Source organism: Poecilia mexicana, unplaced genomic scaffold (genome assembly GCF_051168715.1).
Source record: "Poecilia mexicana isolate PSO_F unplaced genomic scaffold, ASM5116871v1 scaffold_2, whole genome shotgun sequence".
Lineage (NCBI taxonomy): Eukaryota > Metazoa > Chordata > Actinopteri > Cyprinodontiformes > Poeciliidae > Poecilia > Poecilia mexicana.
The window spans coordinates 28,507,434-28,526,305 of NW_028263371.1; the positions used below are offsets into that span (position 1 = coordinate 28,507,434).

Below are 18,872 nucleotides of genomic sequence, written 5' to 3' on the forward strand. Positions count from 1 at the left end.
TTAAATATCTGAGTCTTTGGATCAAAACAAAGCAACTGTAAGGAAAACTAAATATTTTTAACATGTTTCAAAAGAAGGTGGCATGCATGATCTTATTCCAATTGTAAATTAGGATGGACTTTAAAGAAACGCAGATGGAACGGCCCAATCAAAGTCCACCAATTTTTTTAGGTTTGAATTTGGCTGTTGCCTAACGCTGCCATTAGCTGCAGCTACGGTATAACCTGTGGACTTTTAAATAGATGTCCACAGATAATTTTTACTGCGCTAGGGCTAGTTTGTGAATGCAAAAGCATCCCACTCTTTTCAGATTTTTCAAATTCGAAAGCAAATATTTTTGCATTAAGCGTTGGTCTGTCTCAAACGCCAGTAAATGCGCTGTCAAGAGGTTTGAATTGTTTTGCAGCTATTTTTATTAAAATGTACTTATGAATCCGGCTTTACAACAAAATCAAGGTAAAAATCTATGTACGTTCTAATACAAGATGTATGTATGGCTATGTATTATTTGATATATAAATCGTCTTTAAAAAATTATTTTAATCACTTCCCAACCTTCTGTTTATATCAATAAAAATGTAATCTGAAAATGCTTAACGCTGCCAATAGGGGGCAGTATTGATACCTAAAGCCCATTTTCTTCCCACAATCCACCGCGGTCCTCCACATTTGTTACCGAGTGTCAAGCCCAAGGTGAGTTGTTCTTTGGAAGCTCAAACTACTATGAAAATATTCATGATTTCATCTGGTATTTGACTTGTTAGCGTTCTGTGTTCACTTAATTAAGGGTTGTAGCGGTACAATTGACAGCTGTACGTCTGAAAGTACATTAAAAATAAGTGTTTAGAAGGCGTTCGCTTTAGCATTTTTAGCTTGTTTAGCTTTAACTGCGAGGCCTTTTTTTAAACGTTTGTTACTTGAAGAGGGGAATTTGTAACTCATTGTTATTGTTGGTTGAGTGGTTAGAGATGTTTAAAATAATGCAGGTCACCGAAAGTTTAGGCTTGAATTTGTCGTAGCTAGCTGGTGCTAACACTGGCGTTAGCTGCAGCTTCTTCCATATAATCACTGCCTGATTTAAACTCCCCCGGTCGCTATTTACCCTTTATTTCTGTTTCACTGGCCAGATATTAATTTTCCTTTTATTGCATTGTTTAAAGGTGATGGAAAATGTCTTCAGCTTTAATAAAGATGTTTTTAAATTGTGAAGCAGTAGCAGGCATTGTAAGGTCACCCTGCTCTCTAAAGCGAGTCTCTTTGCTGCTTTTTTATGCAGTTTACTGATGAGATATAAAACTCCAGTCGTCGAAGGGCGGCCTAACGCAACTTTTAGATGTCTTTTTGCTTCAGCACACCTGACTCCAATATCAGCTAATTAGCAGAGCTGGACTACATTGTAGGAAAGCTGTTTAGTCATTTAATGTTGGTGTTTAGGACTCTGACCCTCGAAGTCAGCAATTTCAGAACACCTCTTTACATGTTAGCAGTTTTCTCAAATATTATTAAAAACTGGCTTACAGAAGGCACGTTTATTTAACTTACAAGCAACATAAATTGTTCATGTTTGAACATGGGCAGTGACGATGTGCAAATTGGTACCACTCACACTTTATTCAGATTATTACAGTTCAGCAAAAACCTGTTAAGCCTTCAATTTGTCTTTTTTTTTATAAAGTACTACTGTTAGTTTTAACTTGAACTTTTACCCTTAGATTTGCAATGTATTAGCTGGTTTATTTGATTTCCAAGTTCTCAAACACAAGGATTCAGGTTTTGTTCTCCACATTTTTGCTTCAGCGCTGTGATTTGAGTCGTCTGTTTCCTCCAGATGTCGCTGCATCGGCTGTTCCAGCTGTCCTCTCTGCTGCGCTCTGCCGTGAGCCTCACCCTGCGCAGGAACATCGGCATCTCTGCGGTGGTCTTCAACAAGGCCAAGGACCTCGACCCCATCCAGAAGCTCTTCCTGGACAAGATCCGGGACTACAGCAGCAAGAGCCAGTCAGTCAATTTGAGTTTTTCTTCTGTTCTTGTTCACCCCAAACACTCGGTGGTAGCATGAGGAGCTGTAAGTTGACCTCGTAACAGCGTCCCGTTGCCTCGGCTCCCCCCAGGACCTCTGGCGGTGTCGTGGACGCGGGGCCCGAGTTCCAGAAGAACATGTCCGAGGAAGTAGCCAAACTGCAGAGGCTATATGGAGGAGGAGACCTCAACAAGTTCCCAGACTTCAAATTCTCTGGTTGGTTCTCCTTTTTTTTGTTATTTTCTATATAAATGTAGAGTTTATAAATCAGTCCCAGAATCTTGGATGTCTGCGTATCTTCCTGAAGGACGGACCAACCCAGACAGAGCAGTGCAGCTCGTGGTTATTTATGAAATGGCTAAAGTATGGAAGTTTAAGTCAAAGTTCCTCCACCAAGAAGCCTTGATTTATTCCTCTGATTAACTAAAGTGCTTTATTGTGTCCCTGGAGGGCAAATATGGAGCAGCCAGCAGTTTATCCCCACAATTAATTTCAGCTAATAAAAATAGCAGCAGTCTTGGTGAGATGGGGGAGCGAGTTCTTTATGACGTGGCTTTTTTTTTTCCCTTCTTTGCGTAGACGCTGTTTCACGCTTTCCCTTTCATGAATATTTATGCCTCTGAAGAGACGCGCTGTCATTTTTCTTTTTTGTCCGCATCTAAAAATAGCAAAGATGGTGACAGAGAGGAAGATGACTTGTGTTGGATTCAGATCCAGGAGGCTTTTTTTTCTCTCTCTCTCTCAGCTTCAGGCTTACATTGTTGCCTTTTGGAATCAGTTTGACAGTTTGTGCTGTAGCTGGTGTTTAATGCCTTTTTTTTTTTTAACCCTACAGAGGCGAAATTTGACGAAGTCGCCAAGTGAAGGACGTCCATGTTGTAAATCTCCTACATGTCTCAAATGTGTCGTATTTAATAAAAGAGAGTGGAGCGAAAAATGAGGATCTTGATTTTATTTTACGTGAGTTGTTCAAATGATAAATAATTTTGGGACCCATCAAAAACCTGCTGATATTTTTTTTCAGATCACAATATCAGAAATAAATGTTATTTTGAAATGTTTAGCCACAGTTTGGTGTTTTTATTGGTTCCATGTTACAAATAAAAATGTAAAAGGTGTGACATTCCCCCGGAATCAGTTTATTCTCCTTATTTTTTTGCTAAACCAACTTTGGAAAGTCTCTGAACATCAGATTTCATTTGGATTTACATCTGGACTTTGACTAGGCCATTCTAATTATCACATTTCTTGTGATCCAAATTATCTCAGTGTAGCTCTGGCTGTATGTTTATGGTTGCTCTGCTCAGGATTTACACACTTTGTTTAAATATTAAACCAAGGCATAATGCTGTCGCTTATGACAGCATTATGACGTTGTGTTTTTAACACGTTCACATTGTTCTTAGGTCGTTTTGTTCACAGAACAGCTGCATCCAAGATGAGACTAAATCACACACAGGTGCTTTATGAAAGAATTCGCTATTTGAAACAATCTATTTCTCTTAGACTTCACTGTTACCCATTGCTTTGTGTTGGTATATCTCAGACATTTGTGTGACAAAAACGGGGGGGAAAAGTAAATTCCTGGGGTGAAACCCAGAAATGTGAATACAAAATCTTGGGTAAAAACATTCTAAATGTTTCGTGTCGGATCCCGGTTTTATTTCATGACCTGATCCTAGATATTTACTTCTAATTTCTCTCTGTTTATGGATTACGTCTCGGTCTCGATTTGTAGTGAAATGTAGTTCTTATCTGAAACTGACTGAATTACAGTGAGCCGAATGTCTGGTGACCTAGATAGAAATTGGCTGTCACTCTGAATTAGTCTTGAGTGCCACATTATGACAAGGTCAGGGATGCATTTAAAGCCTCTCCAGGATGACTGTTTGAAGCCGAAAATAGCAGCGGAAATGCTGTTTTTATTCGACCCGCTGCTTAAAATTTTAGGCCGGCGCTGCCACGCTTTGAGATCGATCTCAGGAGGCTCCAGATAAAAAGCACGAGCAGGTCCAGCGCTCATCTAGAGTCACTTGAAAGATTCGTGTATAGTTTTGCTCTCCGAGCTGCTGGTGCTCTTTATTATTTACGCCTCTGGGAACGTACAGGAAAATGAAGAGGACATGATAGAAAAGGATGTTTATTAGAAAAGAAAAAAAACTTTTATTGATTCATTCAAATAAAACTCTATAGTCATCCACACGTCATTCGATAAACAGTGGCACGAGAATATATATATATAAAGACAGAAAAGTAAGGCAAGTTTGTTTACAAAAAAGCGTGATCCCGAGATCGATATGACTGTGAAATTAAAAAGGCACAAGGTTTACTGTAGATAATTTATGTATACATTTATCAAAGAAGACCATGCAGGCACATCAGGACGGAAGGGGGGTTGGTCTCAAGTTGAACAAGTCAAACTTATTCCTCCTGGTTTTTACTAAGATCGTGATATGGGGATTTTAATGATGTTTGGGCCTGAGACAGAAGACGAAATACTGACTGGAGGTAAGCTCTATTTAAGTCTGAGTTGTCTGGAAACAACTGAAATAATTCAGTATGGCTTCAGAAGATTCCCCTTAGATTCAATTTCTAAAATGGAAATAAAAGTCACTTGAATTAAACATCAGTCTTTGGTTTAAAAAAAAAAAAGTCAAGTCAGAGGATCACTTTCTAGATATGACCAGCAGGGGGCGGCAGAGTACCACGGCGCTGCTTTGAGTCCCGTAAGAGGAGAGGATTTCGATGGGCAAAAAGTGAACAGCACAAAAAGCAAGATGTAATCAAAGATTAAAATCAAAACAAAGCGAGGATCGAGTTTGGTGTTTGCTGGAAGATCAAAAGCGGGGCAAGAGATCTGAATCCATCGTTGGCACCTCATCACAGGAGGAGGGACGGAAGAGGGGGAGGGGGGGTTATTGTCCGTCGAAGGAGAGCCATCTTCTCAGAGCATGAACGACTGAGTGTGTTTGAAATCCTGGGGCTGACGAGGGACAGAAGCAAAATCATTTATGTCTGGGTGATCAGAATCTAAAGAAGAGCAGCGGTAGACGGGGAGGACACTTACTTCTTGGGGTGGGGGGACGTAGTTGACGTTGGACCTGAAAGACAAAACCAACGTGAGGACAGCAGACAGCTGCGTTCTGACTCATACTACACATGCATCGTACAAGGAACTGAGTGAAAGGCACCTCTGAGTCAAGATTTAACGGAGCACAGCGAAGAGCGTAACAGATAAAAAGCACAAGCTGCTATTTTGTACCTCCGAACAAACCTTTCTCTGTTTTTAGCACATGTTTTATGATAATTGAGTAGTTTTATTTAATCATAGAAATGATCCAACTTTACATACAAGTTAAGTTTTCAGTTAAATCTATTGGTATTGACAAAACCTCTGGAGAAACCGCCTGTTTTCAGCCATAATGGCACAGAAGTGAAAGTTTTTAATTTATTCATATATGTGGTAATTCTTATCTCTGATAGCAACGCACATGGAGTGTCTGAGCTGAAGTAGAATAAAACATAATCAGGAAATTACAGTCAAATGTCGTTTTAAATGCGGCTTTCCACTCCAGGTAAGATACTGACTACCTACAGCTCTCACATACTGCCCTGTTTTAAACAAAGATGTCTATTATCTTGTCAATCTGTCACATTCACTGCGCGCTTTAACTTTAATGAAGCAGGTAAATTTTTTAGTAGACTCATTAACATTTCTACCTGGCTTCATAAATATTCCATTTGTTATTTAATAATGTACAGATGCCAAAGTTGATGTGATGAATTATTCAGATTTGGTGATTGTTTAGACGTGAGGGAGTCTGGTTTTACATTTTGACCCGAAGCTAAAGTTTCTCCTGAACTTTAGGGGAAAATAATTAGACATTTCCATCTTGAACACTGGACTGAAATGATGAGAACGGAGGTTATTTTTCTTATTACTGGATGTTCCTGCTCTTCCGTGTGTTCAATATGCAGCAAGCTTTCAGGACCAAGAGGAAACAAAGAAACGACTCCAACAGTAAAAGAAATCAGCTTAGCGGCAAGTAATTAACACCTTATCTCGTTAGTTTAATCCAAACAAAACGGCCGTGGCCACGATTTATTTCCCCAGCGGAGAGACGGAGAGGGTGGGGGGATGGGGAGGACGTTTCTCGGCCGCGTTCAGCCGTTTCCTGGAGTCGGTGCCGGTAATGAGATTTAAACTCTTCTGGCTGTAAGTTCGTCCTCGTGTTTCACTCACGTGTCGTCCGCTCTGTGTAGGGTTTGGCTGCTGATGTGGGCCGCGCCGTGACACTGGGAGATCCAGAACGACCTGCGGGGGTATCAGGTTGGCGGCTTTAACCACAGCGGGCTCATGTTGCACTGCACACCATGCGGGAGTTCGGAGGCAAGTCGCTCGCGGAAAGGTGCAGGGATGCGGGTCCACGCACCCCGTCGCGTTCGAACAACTATGATCTTTAGCATTTTTACATCTAGACTAAAGATTGCAGCCAACAGGTGATGAAAACCCAACATTCAGTTTCTCTGACAGCCATAAAACTGCATCTTTTGCATGTATTTGTGCATAAGTGTGGCAAAAAGTCTGTTCGCCTCTCTCCTTTGAACCAAAAAAAGTTTTCCTTTCACTAAACTTCCCATTAATCCCCTTCCATTCTGTAGTTTGTGATCAGCCAGTTAACATTTTTTTCTTTTAAATCTGAGAAAGTGAACTTGGAAGTTTTCAGTCGCTGAAAACCAAAACCATTATAATGCATTCTTGCAACTGAGATCATTTATTAGTAAGACAATTTAACTAGTTAGGAGTAGGTATGATGAGAGCATATTAAGAAGCAGATAGTTAAATAAGAAAAAGAAGAGTCAGTTAATAGTGTTATGAGATTTAAATTCATTCAGATTAGTAATAGTTAGCTCCTTATCTGTATCGCTCTGACTGCTGTTGAGCTCAGGTAAGACATTTACCGTTTATAATTACTCCACAAAACCACTCTTAATCCTATTGAGTTAATGGAGACAGGAATTCTCCTTTGTAGTTAAGTGGATATATTTCCTCATCTAAGGGATGTCGCATACTTGGACTATCTGCAGGTGTGATGCTCAGAGTCACTAGAACAGATTGGATCCTGCAGCTGAACTCATTCAGATCATCTCAGAGTGTTTTTGCAGTAAAGGCGACCACAACTCTTTTTTTTTTTTTTTTTAATTTTGCACCACTGTTCTTTCTGCCCTTTGGATGTTCACGTCGCGTGTCGGCCGCTCAGCGCGATATTCCGCCGATGTAATCCCGAGATAACAATAGAGACGGATTGAATCAAACAAAGACGAATACAGTTTGACCTTTTCGTAGACAGATAATGACATCAGTTTTCCTGTGCAGATAGCTCCCGGTTGGACTTAGCAGCATAATACTTTGACACGGCGAAAGCCATGAGGTGAACACTCCTAAAGCGTGTAGTTGTCAAAGACGACGGGATAAGCTGGATATTTTACTTCTCCAATCTGTTTTATAATTTTTTTTTTATTTTTAATGGAAAAAAAGTTGATTTAACCAGGGTTTTTTTCTGTCCTCTTCAGGTTTTCCACACAGGAAGTGCATCGATGTTGCACGGCCTCCATGATATCATGCAAACTTGAACTTTGTAGTCTTTAGATACCTTCTTTTTCCTCGAAGAGATTTTGTAGATCAAGCACAATGACTCCATGCCTCAGAATTAAATTAGATTTTTCTTTGAAGATGTTTAGAATGTAATTATTAGGCTTGCGGAGCATTAATACTTTAATCTGTATCTGATATGCACGGACGTTGACAGCTTCTACAAAACGGTTTCTGTGGCGCTACAATAATGAGCAATTCAGACTGAAAGTGAATAATTTATAAGCGTATGTCTGTCCTAGCACCGACTCCATCTTCAGCATCCAGGACCCACTGATTTGGCAGGACAATTATTAATAATTTAAAAGTACATGAAAGCCAAAATCATTACTGACCAACCACAAAAAGGCCACAGAACCAGATCTGAAAACATCAGAACAATGTCTACAAATTGAAGCTGTACCAAAAAAGCATTTGCAAATTTGCAAATGAATAAATGAATATATATATATATATATATATATATATATATATATATATATATATATATATATATATATATATATATATATATATATATATATATCTTTTTTTTAAGTTGTGGTTGAAAGCATTTAGACATCATGGTGTAGCTTTAAGAAATTTAAGTGGAATCATGTTAATAAAAATGGCACATCCTGCCTTTCTTTTTATTTTGGTTTTTTTTTTGGTTTGAAATCTGTCAGGTCTGAGGATTCAGTTTCTGTAAACATATTTAACCACCAGAGGAAAGGGAGACAAATGTGCTGTAGATTGTTTGGTAGAGATGCTTTTTAATCCTGCAGAAATTGAAGGGAGATTATCCCCATTTCTGTACTGAAACATATGTTCTCAATTTTTTAGATTTAATTTTCAAAAGAGTATTAAAAACGGTAAAACAGCGGTCGCGTTGAAGCATTATGGATATATGATTTCTTTCCTTTTTGTCTGCTTACAGAATGAGGAAAAAGATGTCCTGAGATTTTCTTCAAATACAAGAAGTTAATAGTAAAATATTTTTTTTTGGTATGCCAGACTTTGAGGTGATTGTACAAGAAAAGTTCTTACCTCCCTCTGTGTCCTTCTAGACGGGTCGTATCCACGGTAAAAAAAAAACAAAAACAATAACCAATCAACATCATGTTAATAAATACAAAACTTTTATCTGCTGTTGGAGAAGACACCTACGAGTCAACAAGCCGTTGCGATGCAGCAGCATCCCGCCGCAGCCGCACACCACCAGCAGCAGGAAGACCACCACCACGGCCCCCAGGATGACGGTGATGTTCACGTCCTCTGCAAAACCAGAGAGACTTGAATTTTAATCGGTGTGGGGGGGGGGGGGGCAGCAGCAGGAGGCCGTTACAGAACAGCCTTACCTATGGTCATGTGCTTGGCCTCACACATTTTGGGCGAGCCCACCCCGTTGGACGCCAGGCAGCTGTAGCGACCGCTGTCCTCCTTGGTGACCGCCTTGAACTCCTGCAGAAAAGCAAAACTTCAACGAGGAATCTAGAATATTAACTACCTGGCAAAACTATGTATTACAGCCACAATGGATTTCACGTAAAGTCATGTTTGAATCTAGTTTGTCCGGCACGTCTTAGTCAAAAAAATACTAAAATGAAAGTAAGGCGGTTCTATAAAGTACTGACTGAATTTGAACACATTTCAAATCCTGCATACGATAAACCATCTTTAACCTCCATTTAATAAGATACGGCTCTGAAGGAGACGGTCATGAACGCTCGCCCTGCCTTCTGTTTCTCCCTCTAATCTGCATGCCGCCTCACCAGTATTCCCGTGTGGGAGTTGATTAGATAGGTCGCGTTGGCGTGACGGGGCTTGCTGATTGGCTTGTTGTCCTTGAACCAGGAGTACGTGGCGGGCGGGACGCTCTGTTGGTCCCGACAGCGCAGCTGGACGGCCGAGCCCGTCACGGCCGAGGCGGGGACTTCGCACATGGGGGTCTGCGGGGGCACTGGGTGACGACGAAGTGAGAAAGAGTGAGCCAGAAATTTGGGTTTGTCCAAAAAAAAAATAGCAAAAAAAAACAAAAAAAAAAAAACGGTTTATGTTTCTTCCTTACCCAAGACGTTGAGGGTCACGTTGGTCTCGCCCAGGCTGACCGTGTCCAGGGACGCGCTGATCTCGCAGCGGTACTCTCCGGCGTCCTCCTGGGTCACTCTGTGCAGGGTCACCGTCGCCCCGTCGATGGTCGCTCGGCCTTCAAAGGGACCTGGGAGGAAAGTCGGAAGGTCTTGAGTGGCTGAAAGCGTCGCAGGCGCTGAAGAAAAGACTTACCGAGTTTTTTTTTGTTTGTTTTTTTTCACCCAACAGAGGCAAATTCAGCAGCAGTCAACTTACTCAGACCTGGTTATAAACTAAAAACAAGTGAAGTGAAATTGAACTGAAGGGATGTTTTCTCTGTGAATCCCAACTAAAGCGTAATCGTCCAACTAAAATGGTAAATCTAAAGTGACAAGGCTGCAGTTATATAGAGGTTATGAAACGGGAGGATTTGGCCACCGTGGGACCAAACTGCCTGGGACTAGGAGTCAGATAAAGTGACTTAAAAATAAAATAATGACACTGGTGTCAAACATTTTTGCTGCTATCATTTTAAAAAAATTGAATACATGTTTACAGAGGTCATTAGAGGTCAAGAGCCCGGTCCACAGTTACCGAAATCATGCTGATTTGACGGCAGTCAACTTTAATGACCTCTAAATGTTGATCTCCCATCTCATCACGGTTTTAGCATTCAGAGCTGAAGCTCAAATAAACATGCTGCTTCTGCTCTTTGAAACACACAAGTGAGGGAATAACAAGCTGGTTCTATATGAGGGAAGAAATTGTCGCAGCCACCATCAAGCACCACAAAAAGAAAACGCCACTCTCTTTGCGTGGTTTTTATCGTCCCAGAGGGAAAAAAAAAAAACTGCGTCCTTAACGAAGCAAGAGCCACAACTGGCTAATTGACCGGTGGAGGCGGCGGCAGGTCAAAGACGGTCATCAACAGGGTCTGTCTGGTGAAAGCTTGCGTTCATTACCATTCAGCCTCAAAGACGAGAGGTTACACTTCCACCACACCACCGACATTCATCAGTCGGCTGCATCTTAACGAATTAGAGTCTGAAACTTTGATGATTAAATCAGCTTATCTGACGTACGGATGGGATCGAAACAAACCTCTGAAGCGTCCGTCGAAGTAGACGAAGGAGACTTCTTTTGCCTTCTTCTTCCACTCGATGCGCGGGTTCGGGTCTCTCTCCGTGTGGAACAGGCACGACAGCTCTGCGTCTGAAAGGCGGGAGAGCGCGACCAATCAGGGGCCTCCTCCACGGCGGGCAAAGGATCAGTAGCATTTTAATGGCCCGATCTATTTATAGCCACCCGGTTTGCTGTCGCGAAGAAAGCGGACAGAGGCGTTTCCTTCCGCTTGTATTTCTGTCCCCCCTGTCCTCACCTGAGAACTCCTCCACCTCCACCTTAGGTCTGTTGGTCGACACGGTGACGGGAACTGAAGGGGAACCTGGAGGAAGAACACAAAACAGAACATTCATATGAAGTGGAGCATATTTTTGATGAAACTAATGCAAAGGAAACAAAGTGGCGTCGTGATTCTGATGAGCAGGTTTCTGAGGATGATGAAAACATGTTTTTATCCGTTTGTGCTCTTGTCACTGAAGGCCTAGAGGTATTTTCAGAGCAACAGTCTCCTGAACTAAAATGAAGACCTGGAATTTCAACAGTGTCAGACAATCTGAAACACTAAAGTGACCAAAAGAACTGAACTGTGACTGGCCTAGCATCAGATTGAACTCGTTGGAATGACTGTCAGTGGTGCTGAATGTTTTCCACTGGCGGCTAAAGGGTTGACCACACCAGTCGGTCACTGGTGGATCATGTGTATTTGATTAGAGGCGTGAGGCTGGAACCCTGCTGATTCTTAAAAAGTGGTTCAACTGTGATTTTACTAAAGTACAATATCATCTGTGCAGAACGATAAAAGACCATAGGGCAATTTTACCCTGGTGAGTAACGGAGGCTTTTTCCGACCATTGTTCTTTCAAATGACAAATCTAAATTTATAAATAAGCAAGAGGCCTTTATTCAGTGGACCAGTTTCCTGTTAGTCTATGACTTCCTGAGCTGGCTCCACTGCTGCACTGCTAAACGTGCAGAGTGAGTCGCAGAGGGCTTCCCACTAGGTTCGTAACTTAGTTACTAAGCTAGTAGTCCTGTTAAGCCGCCTCCAGTTAAAGCATGTCGGACCAAGGCGGAAAGACACCATCAAGAGGGAACGATGCACAAAATTAGGAGCCAGGCCGATGAGCTGCTCCACATTTATGAAAGGCGTTCACAGGCTTTAAGATCCAACTGGCAGATAAGGTTTTTGACTGTGTACACTTGGAACGACAGCTGTTATCTGCTGTTTTATTACACTCTTCCAACCTTTTGGCTCAGCTTTCCCTGCTTTCTGTAGCATCGCCTCTCTGTGTGCAAGCAGCCTAGTGTTCCCCAGCTTTGGCGCAGAAGAGAAAGAAAGGGACTGGGATCTCGCAGGTTCAAGTCCTGGGAGCAGGCTGGTGTAGGTAGAGGAAGCCTGACAACTTTATCTATACGAAGCCTCAAGGTTATTCAGCTCTTAAGCTTCCCTGCAGTTTTCTGATAGACTTAAAAGACAAAGTCGACAGCTATCGGTTTGGTTGGTGCAGTCAGTAAAGTGCTGTGCTTTGAATCTGGTGATTGTGAGTTCAAATCCCAAACATGGCAACCTCTGAACACAGTGTGTGAAAATGTCTAGATGTTCTTGGGTCAGGTAGAGACAGGATGCCAGGGGAGAGCCAGAATTGTTTCACTTTAATTTTCTTTCTAAACCGTCAGTGTATATTGCCAGCAGTTTTAAGAGACAAACAGGGAACTGCTCAGCACGTTGGTTGGCACAGTTAGTAAAGAACCAATGTTTTGTCAACTGCTGGCACCATTGACAGCAGAAAAGATACATTTCATCATCATTTCTTCTTAAATTTTTTTTTTTTTATCAAACTATTTTTACTCCAGGAATGCACCGATTTCAAAGTGTTTTGCTGATACTGCCGATATTCCTGTTTTCTTGTTTTTGGAATATCGGCAGTATCAGCAACTAATTTTGAAATCGGTGCATTTCTGGAGTAAAAACAGTTTGATAAAAAAAAAACATATATATAAGCAGAAATTATGTTTTTCTGATCATATAGCCTTAATTTTGACTGATTATGATGAACTTTGTGTGTTTTAATCTAAAACTCCCAAATAAAGCATGAATTTCCACTTAATTTACAGATCAAGATCAGGATTTGAACCGACGTCTTTTGTCTCTGACGTCCGATGCCATAATCTGTGGACCACATGACCTTCCACCCTTCAGAAGTTTCTTGTGGCACATTTATCTTTAGAGGTGTCAATATTGACTGAAAGATGCTGACAAAATAGACATCCTTTCCATGCACTGATTTCAAATTTTTTTGGTGATACTGCCGATTTTTTATTTTCTTGGTTTTTTGCATCAAAACGAAGAAAATGAAAATTCCTTTCCAGGATTTGAGCCATTGTCCTTCATACTTGAAGGCTGATGCCTTAACTTGTAGACCAAACATCCTTCCACACTTCAGAAATTTCTCGTGGTACATTTATCTTTTCAGGTGTCAATATTGAATGAAAGAGGCTAACAAGAAGTATACACTATGTTTTCTTACCAAGATTTGAACCCATGTCTTCCGTACTTAACATCTGATGCCATAACCTGTAAACTGCACTATTTTCCACGCTTTGGAAGTGTTTCATAGCAAATGTATCTTTTCTGCTGTCAATGGTGCCAGCAATTGACAAAACATTGGTTCTTTCTGGCTTCTTTACCAACCGTGCCAACCAACGTGCTGAGCAGTTCCCTGTTTGTCTCTTAAAACTGCTGGCAATATACACTGACGGTTTAGAAAGAAAATTAAAGTAAAACAATTTTGTCTCCACCTGACCCAAGAACATCTAGACATTTTCACACACTGTGTTCAGAGGTTGCCATTTTTGGGATTTGAACTCACAATCACCAGATTCAAAGCACAGCACTTTACTGACTGCACCAACCAAACCGATAGCTGTCGACTTTGTCTTTTAAGACTATCAGAAAACTGCAGGGAAGCTTAAGAGCTGAATAACCTTGAGGCTTCGTATAGATAAAGTTGTCAGGCTTCCTCTACCTACACCAGCCTGCTCCCAGGACTTGAACCTGCGAGATCCCAGTCCCTTTCTTTCTCTTCTGCGCCAAAGCTGGGGAACACTAGGCTGCTTGCACACAGAGAGGCGATGCTACAGAAAGCAGGGAAAGCTGAGCCAAAAGGTTGGAAGAGTGTAATAAAACAGCAGATAACAGCTGTCGTTCCAAGTGTACACAGTCAAAAACCTTATCTGCCAGTTGGATCTTAAAGCCTGTGAACGCCTTTCATAAATGTGGAGCAGCTCATCGGCCTGGCTCCTAATTTTGTGCATCGTTCCCTCTTGATGGTGTCTTTCCGCCTTGGTCCGACATGCTTTAACTGGAGGCGGCTTAACGGGATTATTGTAACTTTGGCCCGCGTACCTCGACACCCTCGGGGAAGTGCGATCTCGCCAAAGGAGGGGCGAGACGAGGAGGAAAGATGCAATCAGATTAAAAGGGGACAAGAATGAACGATCAAGGAGAGATGAGCGTCCCTAAGAATAGAATACAAATGGAGTGAAGGAGAACGAGTCGCACTGAGTGGAGGAAGGAAGGGAGGCGGAGGGGGGACAGGGGACTTAAGACCTGCAGGAGCATGAATAAAAGAGCGAGTGGGACTGAGGGGGAAAGAAATGGTCTCTGACAGGAGGAAGGAGAAATGGGAGAAAGTCTTGTTGTACAATGTGAGAGCAGGCCTGGTGCCACCTTTGAGGAGTGTGTCTGAAAAAACAGAAACATAGCAGGGATGACAAAATGCCTGCACAGACACGGTTGGAGAACAAGGAAGAAAAGAGGTCCTGCTTCGAATGCCGACGACCTTTACAACCTCGATTTAACCGTGAAGGTGTTGACTGACTGCTTCTCTTGGCTGCAGAGGAATCTGTCCGTTATTTGGTCTTGTTCAGTGAACTTGACATCATGCGATCACAGGTCAGATGTAATCTATATTTGACCTTTGTAAATATCATTAGAGAATCAGATCCAATCGGGAGCATCCTGTCGGGGCGGGGCCCCTGTTTGCATCCTAAACGACCCACGAAAAACCAGGTGAGTTCAGGAAACAGGAAAAGAGACAGATACCCGCTAAGCCCAGTGTCGTTTGTCACCTTGGATCAAACAAGATTCTTCCGACGAGAATGAGTCGGAAAGTTGTTTTCGGCAGATCTTGATAAGTTATGCATGTGCGTCGCAGCGGGAGGTCCCTGGCGGTTTACTGATATAGCATCAAACAGGCGCCTCTGTGGTAATTAAAAAACACTCCTGCACTGAGCGCGTGGCATTAGCATGAACCAAACACGGCGACGGCTTATGAGCTCAGAGGGACAGCCGCGTCTTGGCCGAGCAGAAAATAGAAGGACGGCACACTCCGGGCTTGGCTCGGCTCTCGGACTCTCGTTACAAGAGTCCGTACAGGGTGTTACGAAGACCAGGCTGGGCGCTGGCAGGCCTGAGTCAGGGTCAGAAGCGTGGCGCGGTAATAATTAAGGCACTTATTCAAATTAACAGGGAACAGATGAGAGAGGGAGGGAGACGGACCCAAAGGAAGCACCCCGTCTGGCTGTGCGATGGAGATAAAGTGGATGGCACGCGTTTTAAGGCTGCAGAGAAAAACAGGACGTGAACTCTACGTATTCCCGCATGTGTGTGTGTGTGTGAGTGTGTGTGTATACTTCTGAACAAAGGCCGACTGTGTGAGCTGAATGCAGGGAGAGCAACAGCTGTCTCAGGCAGGCACACCATGTGTGGGAGACAGAGATTGATATTTGGGATGGTGGCTCTCTCGCTACAGGGACACGCCCAGTTCTCTCTCGGTTTCGGCAGAAGACGAGGCCGAAAACCTACAGCTCTGAACTCAGTGGCCTGACAGGTGGCGAAATGTCACCGACACGGAGTAAAAGTGTGCATCACTCACTCGCGCTTGTCTCCTCGCATCAGTCAAAGCATTTCCTCCTCCCTGGACGTCATCCCGGTTTCTCAAACAGGATAATCAGGAGGGACTCTGATTATCCTCTGTGTTTAAAATTAAATGTTGTTTTTTTTTTTTTTTATCTCCGCCTGCCTTGTTGCAAACCTTCCTGTCTCCGGGAAGTGTCTGAGGAAAGCTGTTAGTTGGAAGTAGCTTTTCACTGACCTCATGCAAACATCTGCCCCTTCTCTTGCCAACACCTTCACGTGGCGAGACGCCAATACAAGTTCAGGGCCAAACCTCTAGGAGCCCAGCCCAGGCGCTCCGATAAAACAACAAAATTATAATTATAAAATTACAACTAAAATATCTGCCTCGATACAATCTAGTTGTGTATCTTTGCTTCACTGACGATAAAAACACAGATGGGCAATAAAATATAGATTTTTACTTCAGGATTTTACAGGTTTTTAAAAGGCATGTCGAAGAACAAACTGCTCATTTAGCTAGGGTTGATGACATCACACGAGGGACCAGAATCAAGCCAATCAGCTGGGTTTAGTTAAGGTAAACAGGCAGCTTTAAAATAAATAAATAATTAAATAAATAAAGTACTTGAGGTAAGATTGAGTGGAGATGTTGACTGTCTGAGTTGGAGTCTGGCTCCGTTATGGATGCTGTGGTGGATAACGAGGTTGAAGCAGAACTTAAGGTGTTTGAAAAACGTCCATCTGGCTGGTTTCCATGGATATTCTCCATCTCCACCCATAAAATGCATGACTTTAAAGTCTCAGCTTACTATACTCAAAGTCAACTCAACAACTGGCGACAATTGAGTGAATAAATGCGCGGTAGGATTGGGCTCATCCTACTGGTTATTTTTACAGCTGAATAAACACAACCACCTTTTAGGGAGATTTTAAACAAATAAAAAAACAAACAAACAAGTAAACATACTGAAAAGAAGTCTGATCGGTCAATGTACCTTTTGTGATGTCACCAGACACATGTCCACCTGAAAGCTTCGTTTTTAAAAGGAAAGTATTTTAAATACATTTGCAGCAGAACAACAACAAATCTGACCGTGACATGTTAGAAAGGTCACAAACTGTATCTAAAAGTGAGTTTGATTGATTTTCCAGAAAAAAGTCTAGCCGGTAGCTTTAAAAATAGGCTCCTAACCCCCAAAGCGTTAAACTAATTGGCTAAGTGTTTATCTTAATCCAGCCAATGAAACCATCATAAACAAAAGGATCGGTTCGGCTGCCGAGAGAGCAAGCGCTCCCTTTAGATGTACACTTTTGGTTTCCACTTACATTGCATGAGTAAAATAACAATAGGAAGATACAGGGACGTCCCCTCCATTGTCGTCCACAACTCTGGCTGAGTCTCGTCTTCCGTGGACGGCGCGGGGGACGCAGATCGCGGAGCCTCGGCGTTCTTCTCACACTTGTTCACAACTCTCCGATCGTTCATCCAGCATCCAGGGAATAAACTGCCGTCCAGACCTGGGGAGGGAGGGGATGAGGGGTTGAGGGAGGGAGGAAGGGGCAGGAGAAGGCGACCGGACTACCCCGGCGGGGAGCTGCTTTTACAGCGGGAAGAGCGGGGCGCAGCGTGCCGGCGGCGGAGACGTCGGGCAGGGAATGGCGAGCATCGGTCACTGTCTCGGATGCGAATCGATGCCCCGTTTTTTCCCCCTTTCTTTCTCCTTTCTTTCTTTCTTTCTCGTGCCGTGCTGTTTCGGCGCTGATTGAGATTGAGGTGGAGATGAGAGAGGAGAGAGCGCGAGATAGAGAGGGAGAGAGAAGGAGAGAGAGAGGGAGGCGGGCAGAGCGGCGGAGCGCTTAGAGCGCAGCGCCGTGTCCAAAGACGCGCACTGCACCGACGGCTGCTCCATCCTCACGCATGAACTTGATGTTGGTAAATGTTGGATAAAAATAGTCTACTCATTCAACTCCAATTTGCACAACTGTCGTATTTTTGGTCAGTTGAAAAAAAAAAAAACAAACGAATCCACAAAAAAAAAAAAAAAAGAAAAACAGAAAAACGATCCCTTGACGTTTTTCACCACGTTGCAGCCACAAACTTCAATGTTATTGATTGGAATTTGACAAAGCAGAAACTAAATACCAGAAAAACTGAACACACATTTCTAACAGTGGTACATAGTGGTGGCAGCATCATGCTCTGGGCCAGGGAAATTTCTCACTCTGCAAGAAGTCCAGTTTCTGGTTGTGCAAAGCAGGTAAACAAACCCAGAATACCTGCAGCTAATGTGGGTAGCTAGAAGCAGTAATCAAGTAGCATTTATGTAAAATAAGGAATATAAAAATCATGCTTTTTGACCAGCTGCATTATCAAATAGATGGATGATAAATTATTTTAAGATATCTGACTTAAAATTGGAAAGATCCATAAATATGTTGGCTTTAATGTCAATTCAAAATATCTCATGATGGGCAGGGACTGAAAGAGGAGCAAAAGCAAATGAGGTGGATTAGCACTAATGATGAGTAAAGATGTCCCCCCCCTTCCCCCAGAAAAATGTAGATTTTAGTAAAGGCTTCCAGAGGTCATCTATGGTCAACCAGCCATTAATTTACATTAATTTAGCTAATGTTTGGGTTGCAGGTTGATCTGTAATAGCTGCTGGAAACTTTGTGAATATCTTAAAGATTGCATCGGCACAAACTAACATTTTTGCCACGCAAACGTTTGACACCGACTACAAGGCCTTTACTCAGGCCTGATGGTGTCATCTAGGACATGCTGCCGTGGGAGATTGTTGCCAGGAAACTGAGTCTGAAATCAGAGTTGTAATCAGATTTGTTGCAAGACTGACTGCTACTGGAGATTCACAAAGATTCTTAGAAGAAGATACTTTGATTACACGAGTTACAGCAATATTTAATTGCCTTTTGGGATACATGAAGTATCTTTGAATTAAATTCAGTTTTAGGAATGCTTGTCACTTTATATTCAGTGTAAAAGTTACGTCTGAACACTGTTCGAATTAAACAGTTTCTCCTTTCTATGATACGGTAAAACAGAGAAACTTCACTATTAATAAACAGAATATGAACAGAAAGTAAAC

General features: G+C 42.3%; 2 protein-coding genes across 3 annotated transcripts; one reads left to right on the forward strand and one right to left on the reverse strand.

Annotated features, from left to right (window-relative positions):
- The first annotated feature begins 590 nt into the window (after positions 1-590).
- atp5pf (ATP synthase peripheral stalk subunit F6) lies at positions 591-3,089 on the forward strand. Its single transcript, XM_015002986.2, has 4 exons — positions 591-693; positions 1,829-1,998; positions 2,112-2,236; positions 2,856-3,089. Exons 2-4 carry the CDS (start codon positions 1,829-1,831, stop codon positions 2,882-2,884), a joined length of 324 nt encoding a protein of 107 aa, XP_014858472.1. The 5' UTR covers positions 591-693; the 3' UTR covers positions 2,885-3,089.
- Positions 3,090-4,144: 1,055 nt separating this feature from the next.
- jam2a (junctional adhesion molecule 2a) lies at positions 4,145-18,115 on the reverse strand. Of its 2 annotated transcripts, XM_015002987.2 has the most exons (11): positions 17,092-18,115; positions 11,101-11,166; positions 10,824-10,934; positions 9,721-9,870; positions 9,425-9,612; positions 9,011-9,113; positions 8,820-8,927; positions 8,700-8,715; positions 6,264-6,335; positions 5,088-5,121; positions 4,145-5,003 (listed from the first exon to the last, which is right to left on the reverse strand). In XM_015002987.2, the coding sequence occupies exons 1-11, from the start codon at positions 17,249-17,251 to the stop codon at positions 4,965-4,967; spliced, it is 1,047 nt and encodes a 348-aa protein (XP_014858473.1). In that variant the 5' UTR covers positions 17,252-18,115; the 3' UTR covers positions 4,145-4,964. The 2 variants fall into 2 exon arrangements, with proteins under 2 accessions (XP_014858473.1, XP_014858476.1); XM_015002990.2 differs by lacking the exon at positions 6,264-6,335.
- Positions 18,116-18,872: the final 757 nt, after the last annotated feature.